The sequence below is a fragment of the Orycteropus afer genome, unplaced genomic scaffold, assembly GCF_000298275.1.
Source record: "Orycteropus afer afer isolate SDZICR_OR568_19922 unplaced genomic scaffold, OryAfe1.0 scaffold00505, whole genome shotgun sequence".
NCBI classification, from domain to species: Eukaryota; Metazoa; Chordata; class Mammalia; order Tubulidentata; family Orycteropodidae; genus Orycteropus; species Orycteropus afer.
The window spans coordinates 1,913,260-1,921,622 of NW_006922092.1; the positions used below are offsets into that span (position 1 = coordinate 1,913,260).

General features: G+C 35.5%; 1 protein-coding gene across 1 annotated transcript in view; it reads right to left on the reverse strand.

Moving 5' to 3' along the window:
• LOC103209592 (alpha-fetoprotein-like) overlaps positions 1–5,126 on the reverse strand; it is a 23,370-nt gene extending 18,244 nt beyond the window's left edge. Inside the window, exons 1-5 of the mRNA XM_007955484.1 lie at positions 5,042–5,126; positions 4,278–4,329; positions 3,500–3,632; positions 1,386–1,597; positions 26–158 (exon numbers count right to left, since the gene is read on the reverse strand). Coding sequence (XP_007953675.1) covers positions 26–158; positions 1,386–1,597; positions 3,500–3,632; positions 4,278–4,329; positions 5,042–5,126 — 615 coding nt within the window. The remainder of the gene's footprint in view (positions 1–25; positions 159–1,385; positions 1,598–3,499; positions 3,633–4,277; positions 4,330–5,041) is intronic.
• Between the last annotated feature and the right edge of the window lie 3,237 nt (positions 5,127–8,363).

An 8,363-nucleotide genomic window follows, 5' to 3' on the forward strand; every position in this document is an offset into this window, starting at 1 on the left:
CTAGGAAATATCCACACAAATATACCTTTGTTTGGAAGCATTCAACAGCATTTTCAGCTTTGCAGCAGAGTGGAATTATTTTGTCATAGTGAGAAGCCAAAAAAAGAATGGTGGGTGCATACAGGAAAGGGTGTCTTCTTGCTATCTCATAGATGTATCTGAAATGAAACAGAGCTACAAGATTTACAAACAGAAAAATGGGACTACTACTACTTAGTACTACACTCAGGAACTTATTTAAAGAGTCAGATTTTTTAAAAAATGCATTTAATTTTTCTTTACTGTATTCCTAAGGGAAAAACAGTTCTATTTTTTCCATGTGCCATCAACAATTTCCCTAACTAAAGATCCTCATGAAAAATCTGCCAAGTGAAGCAAAAAGTGGATTCATTTTTCCTCATCAGTGCAGAATGGAATTATCCTTGACAGTCTCCCTAGCAGAGATGGTCTAAATGAAGGCTCTCTATTTGCTAATTTATGCAGCAACATGGAAGATAAAAGTTAAGGGTTAGAATCTTCACAGACAGAGAACCTGGATTCAAATCCCAACTTGGCAACATACTAGCCGTGGGAGCTCAGCAGTTGTTTAAAACTACTAAGCCTCAATTTCCTCACCTGCAATGTGGGGAGAAAAGCAAAGAAGGAATAGGAAAAGGAGACATCAAAGTTTGTCTGTGAACATTGTCAAATGATCATACGTACCAAGCACACATTCATCCTATAACATCTTAAGTGCTCAATGTTAGTCATGTCTATGCATCTTAAACATTTCTGAATCTCTTACATTATTATTATTACTTTATTTCAAGGCAATTTACTGAACAAATACTATTTGGGTTGGTAAGGAATCATTTGGTGCAATACTAATGTATTTTGGAGCAAGCTAAAACGGAGAAATTACCCAAAACCAAACCCACTGCCATCAAGCCAATTCCGACTATAGCAACCTTTATGACAGAGTAGAACTGCCTCATGGGATTCCCAGGCTTGTATATCTTTATGGAAGCAGACTATCCCATCTTTGTCCCATGAAGCAGCTGGTGGGTTTGGACCACTGCCTTTTGATTAGCATCCAAATGCTTTAACCATTGTGCCACCAGAGTTCCTAAAACTGAGAGATGAGCAGGGAAGAGAAGAGCGAGATGTATATCAAGAGACTAAGAACAGGTGACAGATCTCGTATGTGGTCTATGCATGCAGTGGAAACAACTAGACTTAAAATTGATTTCCTAATTTCCTAGAGCACTACCTCAGCAGATGCAACCCCAAGCATTTGTTTCTATGTCCGGGTGCTTTATCGTGCATTGAGAAACTGTGGAAACACTGGATTCTGTTAGGTTCTGCTCCCTTGATGGGGTGTTCCTGTCTTTAAATTGAATACTTACCGGTTCAGGAATGTCTCCCGGTTTTCTTCATATGCTTTACAACCTGTGACAGGTTCTGGAACTTGGAAGGGTGGAACGGATGCTGGAGTGGCCTGTTTGTGTGCTAGTAAACAGTTATGCATTTCCTTCTCACTCTTGTTGCAGCACTCTGAAAGTCCATACTTTTCAGATATTTCTTTCTGATGGCAAATTTCTTCCAGAAAAGCAGAGAGCTACAGAAAAAATAATATATTTTTAATGACAGACAATTAACTTTACATAAAATTCTATAAAGCATATGAAAATTTTTCTATTATCCAAAATTTATAGATTGTGAAAGATAATTCCCCATACAAATTCCAATATGTTTTCAACCTGATGAGATAATTTTCTTTGATGCCTTTTGAGAAGTGAGATTCTAGTTTTCAACCTTGAGTAATACACATGACTATTTGATAAAATTATTTTACCTTAAAAGGAAAAGGTCATGTATTATATTGCATAATTGGATAGCTCTGTAATAATTACATAGATGTGCTTCTCTACGCATCTAAAGTTTAGCAGTTTGAACACACCTAGTGGCTCCACAGGAGAAAGACCTAGTGATCTGCTCCTGTTAAAATTACAGCCTACAAAACCATGCAGAGAGGTTCTACTCTGTCACATGGGTTTGCTATGACTCAGAGGTGACTATGACTCCTAATTTCCTAGAGCATCAAATAACAGAAATTATTTTAAAGTTCTTTTCTGTATTAAGGAGCTCTGGTGGCTTAGTGCCTAAGGCATTTGGCTGCTAACCAGAAGGCTGGTGGTTCAAATGCACCAGCCACTCCTCAGAAGGAAGGTTGGGCAATCTACTTCTGTAGAGATACCACCTCAGAAATCCAAGGAGGGGTCGCTATGAGTCAGAACTGACTGGAGGACAGTGAGTTTGTTTTTTTCTGTATTGTTGTTGCTGTTGTTGTTATGTGCCATCCAGTTGGCCCCAACTCATAGCGACCCTTCCTTGGGTTTCCAAGGCAGTATCACTACAAAAGTGGATTAACCAACCTTCTTTCCCAGGAGTGGCTGATAGGTTTGAACTGCCAGCCTTCTGGTTAGCAATCAAGTGCCTTAGGCACTACGCTATCAGAGCTCCTTTTTTCTATATATAAGATAAGAAAATGATAACTGTTTTGTTGCATTTCTATACTGGACATCTCACACTAAAATATATTTGTTGTTTATCTGAAATTCAGATTTAACTGGGTACTGTACCTTAGCTGTTTTTGTTTGCTAAATCTAGCAACCCTAACTGTATGCTGTGCACCTCACATTTACTATAGTGTAGTATATTGTATAGTGTAATGAAGCTCTCTAAGAATTGGTTCTGGAATCATATTGCCTGGCTTAATCCTGGTTCTGCCATTTGCTGTTCCATTAAGAAAGTCACTTAGCTTCTCTGTCCTTCAGTTTCCTCAACTGGAAGATTAACATTTATCTCCTAGGATTATCATGAAGATTTAATAAATTAACTTTTGTATGCAGAGCTTATATCCTGCCACTAAGCCCCAGCCAGAGTCTCTTCTTACTTACTGGACATTCATTCTAATTTGTCAATTTCATGCCTTGTGTCATGTATTACTTGGAATATCAGTCCATAGAATAGTGACTATCATATTGTCTATGCTTAATAAAATTGTTGTGTTAGTTGTCATCGATTTGGCTCCAACTCATGGCAAGTTTATGTATAACAGATCAAAACATGGCCCTGCTCTGTGCCATTTTCATGATCTTTGATATGTTTGAGCCCATAATGAAAATTAGCTGCTATATTATATAATCTCCATGACAACCCTGAAATGAAAACCATCATCCCTTATTTGATAGATAAAGAAACTGAAGTTCAAGTCATGTGCACAAGATCACCAAAATAATCTTATTTCCAAACTTTAGATTCTAGTCACCATGCATATTGCCTCTGTATAATAGCTATCCATTGTTTTCTGCCCTCTTCAGCAATTCAGAATTACTCTAGTCCTTCTACAACAGCTCATAAATATTTAAATGTGTCTCTCTTGCCATTCTTTTATCTTCTCTTCTGCAGGGTATATTTTAGTCAAGCATCACAGTACTTTGTCTTATTATTCACTCACCCTGTTTTCTAAGCACCCAGCATGTTGCTCACTTCCAGTGGGTTTCTCAATTGCAGTCAATACATCTTTTGTCATTTTGCTTACTTCCTGATAAGAGGCCTCTTGAACAAACTGGGCAAAAAATATGGTGGCTCTGAAACAAAAATACATGCAGATCCTTAAGGTTCAGATTTAATAGAGCTTGTTTGCCTCAAGTATAGTTTTGCTAATTTGCTTTTTGTTTTCTCTTTACTTTGTGAACAGAACATGCTACACAGAACAGTAGCAACAACACACTACTTTAAATTTCTTACTAGAAACTTTAGAAATGTGGAATGAAAGTACAGCATTCAACAGAACTTCATACTCAACACAGAAAACAGAATACTTCTCTTCTAGAAGCAAATAGAACAATTTGCTTTTAGAATTTAAAGTCTACAGAGTAGAGAATATAGTCATATCATCCTATTGGCTTTGATGGAAAAAAAAATCCTGAATATCTATTCATCCATGGTATCCACCATTCAGAACTATTTTCTGTTCCTCAGATTTGGTCTCATACATTTATTCCTCATTTAAACCCATGGAATTTCAAGAAATCCAGAAGTTAGTATCTAATGCATTGGCCAACAGTTTAACCTCTTCAAAATCAATTTATATCTCTTGTAAATAATTCTTTTGATATTGTCCAATTTGCTTTTGAAAGCTTATAGGACTATTCAGTCTTGTTATTTGATTATCTAACTAAAATTATCATTGCTTACCATATCTAAATTGCATTTATATGAACAAAACTTACAGGTCAATTAAATTCATCTCTGAAGAACATTGGGAAGAATTCAGTACAGAAGCTGGAAAACAACATAACACTTCATGAAAAATTATGCTTTCAACTACATGTAAATGTTGATATTTAAGTTAGAACTACACAGTTTTAGAACTCAGAAGACATTAGTGATTGTCTATGAAAACATCATAATTTTGTACTTAAGGAAACAAAATTAACAAGAATAATTTCCAGGAGACCTAAGACTAAAATCCATACTTTATGTCCCTGGTTGTTTGGTTTCCCTCACAGTGTGATAGTCTAATTAGCTTGAAAGTCAGATGGTCAAAAGTATATTAAGTCATCCTTTTCAACATGACTGTATCACAATTTGCTGTCACAGGGCTTCTTGTTCAGACATTCAAATAATGATCTATTTTTTCTGATGTAAAGTATAAGGATATTACTTATTTTATCAATGTGAAGGAGTTTTATACATGTTGGAGCCAGGATTATGGCCTGACATACATTTGTACATTTTTCCAAACTTAATATGTATACCAATTTTAAAAATACAGTATATAAAATTAATTCAACGTGGACTATGCCAACCATTCATATAGATGTTAAAGTTACAAATTTAATTTTTCATTAAAATATGCCCAGTAATTAAATATATTTCTCCTGTGTAGAAAAAATAAATATGATACATAAATCAAGATATAAAGGAATAAATACAAAATTAAGAACTTTTAAGAATTTTAGAGAAAAAGCAAGAAATACACACAATAACTTACCTATTCCGTATGCATTTTTATGCAGTGTTCTGGATTCAATAAAATTTAGCAGGGAAATTAGAAAAATTGCTACCACCCACTTCATGGTCACTACTAAGTTTCTTGTGTTAGTGATGGTGGGAGCAGAATGTGGGAAAATCACATTGAAATTCTTTTATACCTTTCTCAACCAATATATGTTAATGAGTAACTTTTGTTGTTATACCTGCAACTTTATTTCCTTAGGTTGCAAGTAAGGCAATTTGCCAATAATTAACAGCAAAGGGGCTATTTGTATTTTATGTTCAAGGACAGAGACCTCTTTGAATGGAAAAAAAACTTTGCAGAATCATTCCATTTTAAATATAACAGTTTTCTCAGATCACGGAGTATTCAAAAAGATTTTCCAAAAAAATTATAGGATAATCAATTCCTCTTGAATGAAACATTAGTAAAGTCATAATGAAAAGATTAGGAGCCCAGGCTGCGTAGTGGTTAAAATTCTTGGCTGCTAACTGAAAAGTTGGAGTTTTGAACCCACCAGCTGTCCCATAGAAGAAAAATGTGGCAGTCTGCTTTTGTAAAGATTTGCAGCCTTGGAAATCCTATGGGGCAGTTCTACTCTGTCCTATAGGGTCACTATGAGTCAGAAACAACCTGATGGCAGTGATTCAGGTTAGTTAACAAAAAAGACACCAGTCTTGGTAAGAATACACAGTAAATGCATTAGTTCATTAAGGAAATATTAATTGAACATTAGACACATCATTTATTATCTCAGACTCTTTGTTAAACAGTGCATTGCATGATTCTTTATGTTGTTGTTTACCTCAAAAATCCTTTTCACTTGACTATATATCAATAGGGTACATTTATAAGTATTTCACATACTGTGTATGAATTAATATTAGAAAGTTACAGCACAAATCCTGGTGAACCAATTATTTGTAGTGACAAAATATTGCATGCAGGAGCTCTGGTAGTGTAGTGCCCAAGGCACTTGATTGCTAACCAGAAGTTTGGAGGTTCAAACCCACCAGCCACTCCTCAGAAGGAAGATGGGGCAATCTACTTCCATAGTGATACTGCCTTGGAAACCCCAGGAGGGGTCGCTATGAATTGGGTCCGACTTGACAGCACATAACAACAACAATATTGCATGCATGTCAAAAATGTGAAGTGGTTCAGCTACATTGTCCATTCAGCAACTCAAGATGATTATGTTGATACTAAATAAAGAGCACTTAGAAACTCCATCTGATTGTAGGAGTGCTCCACTTCCTATCTTCCCTATCATTTAGGGTTCCCAACATTGGCTATACATTAGAATCACTGGGGAACTTTTAAAATCCCCAATTCCTATCTTGCACCCCAGACTAATTAACTCAGAATCTCTGGAGTTGGAGTTCAGGCATCAGTATTTTCTAAAGCTTTACAAGTGATTCCAGTGTAGTCAAGGTTAAAATCCACCATTCAAAAGGTAAGATTACCAAACCAAATAACCTACAGTACCAAATTTATGAAATAATATGCCACATTCATCAAATAGAGTAATATTCAGCCATCCAAAAGAATTTTGTGGAAGAATATTTAATGATAAGAAATTATGCTCATATTACTAGGTAGAAAACAGAGGAGGTAATAAAACAATACATGCAGAATAATATTTTTGTATTTTCCCACCCCACTCTCACAAAAAAAGGCATAAAGAATAAAACATTTAAAAAAAGGATTAAAAAATGGAATAATAGAGTACAATACCGTACCATTGGTTTTCTCTGGATAGTTGGATCACAAGTGAATCTGATTCTTTCTTTCTGTCTCTTTCTCCTTCTCTCATGTGTAAGCACTGTTCAAAACTTGTTCAATGGAAGTGTGATATATAATAAGAAGTTAAAAAAAAATTAAATAAGTTTTGTGTATTTTTAAAAAATGGATCTTTACTTTAAAATAAAATCATTGCTGTTAGCTGACGTGGAGTTGGCCCCCGACTCATTACAACCCCTGTAACTAGGGCTCACATTGAAACAAAAACTTATGAATGTCTTTTTATATAAACTTATGGCACTTCTTTAAGATATAGAGATTTATTATAGCATAAACAAGTTCTTTAATGTTGATCAAGTAAGATTCCCATCCATTTGGTCACTTCATTGGTTTTGTACTATTGTGGCCACCCTAGATTTTGTCTCATAAAGAACACAATAACAGGAATAGCCATGCTCATGTACTCTCCAGTGAGTGGCATTGCTGACCTGGTCTATGGATTTGAGTTCTAGGATGGTATATAGCTCTCTTCAAACTATCTCTAAAAGAGATTCCTTACTCAAATATTGAAAAACAAAAGCCTTAGTTAAGAAGAACTCAATGCATTTTATGAAGCAAACTATAAACAACTTTGCTAAGCACTAGCATAAAATCCCAAAGCCTTTCAAAATTCCTGGATCAGAGTCAGCACACAGTACTGTTTGCAAAATGTATGTGTTTGTTCAAAGACAGGAATTTCAGGTAGAGAAAGCACTCACATTTGGCAAACCCGCAGTCCACGTTCTATGAGCTCTGAGATCTTTGTAACTTTACAAGGGTGCATTTCAGGACTTAGGCTGAAATATATTATTGTATGTATATAATAGTCATTATGTGCAAGGCTAAGTAATCTTATTTCATCTAAGGATTAGAAGAAACATATGTAAAATGTCTGGTGAATAGTAGGCAATATTTTACCAGTATAAGATGCCATCGGGTAGATCCCAACTCATGGAGACACTACATGTGTCAGAGTAGAACTATGCTCCATAGGGTTTGCAATGGTTAATCTTTCAGAATTAAATTGTCAGACTTTCATCCTGAGGCACCTCTGGGTGTACTTGCATCTCTAATCTTTTGGTTAGCAGCTGAGCACATTAACCATTTACACCATCCACAGACTGCATTTCCATGTTATTGTACATATTAGTAGCAATCTATGTACACAAAACTAACAATAATATATACACATCATACTACAGGTGTGCTTTGTCAGCTACTGATTCATCAGGAGTAACAACTTTACAGTCAGTCCAGGTTCTGTTCAAATCCTTTTCTCGGATGCTGCATTGGTTTTGCCTTTTCTTTTAATCTTCTGTATTTGCACTTATCATGCTGATGTCTGCTCTTCCACACCATGATAGGAGAGGCAGTGCAGTGAGTGATGTGTTAAACATGTGGGCTCAAGGACCAGGTTTCAATGTTGGACCTGCCACTTATTAGCTACATGTTGTTGGGTGAGTGATTTAATTCCTCTGGGCTTGATTTACATCTTCTATAAAATGAGTTTAATGATTTACATCCTGCAGAATGAAAT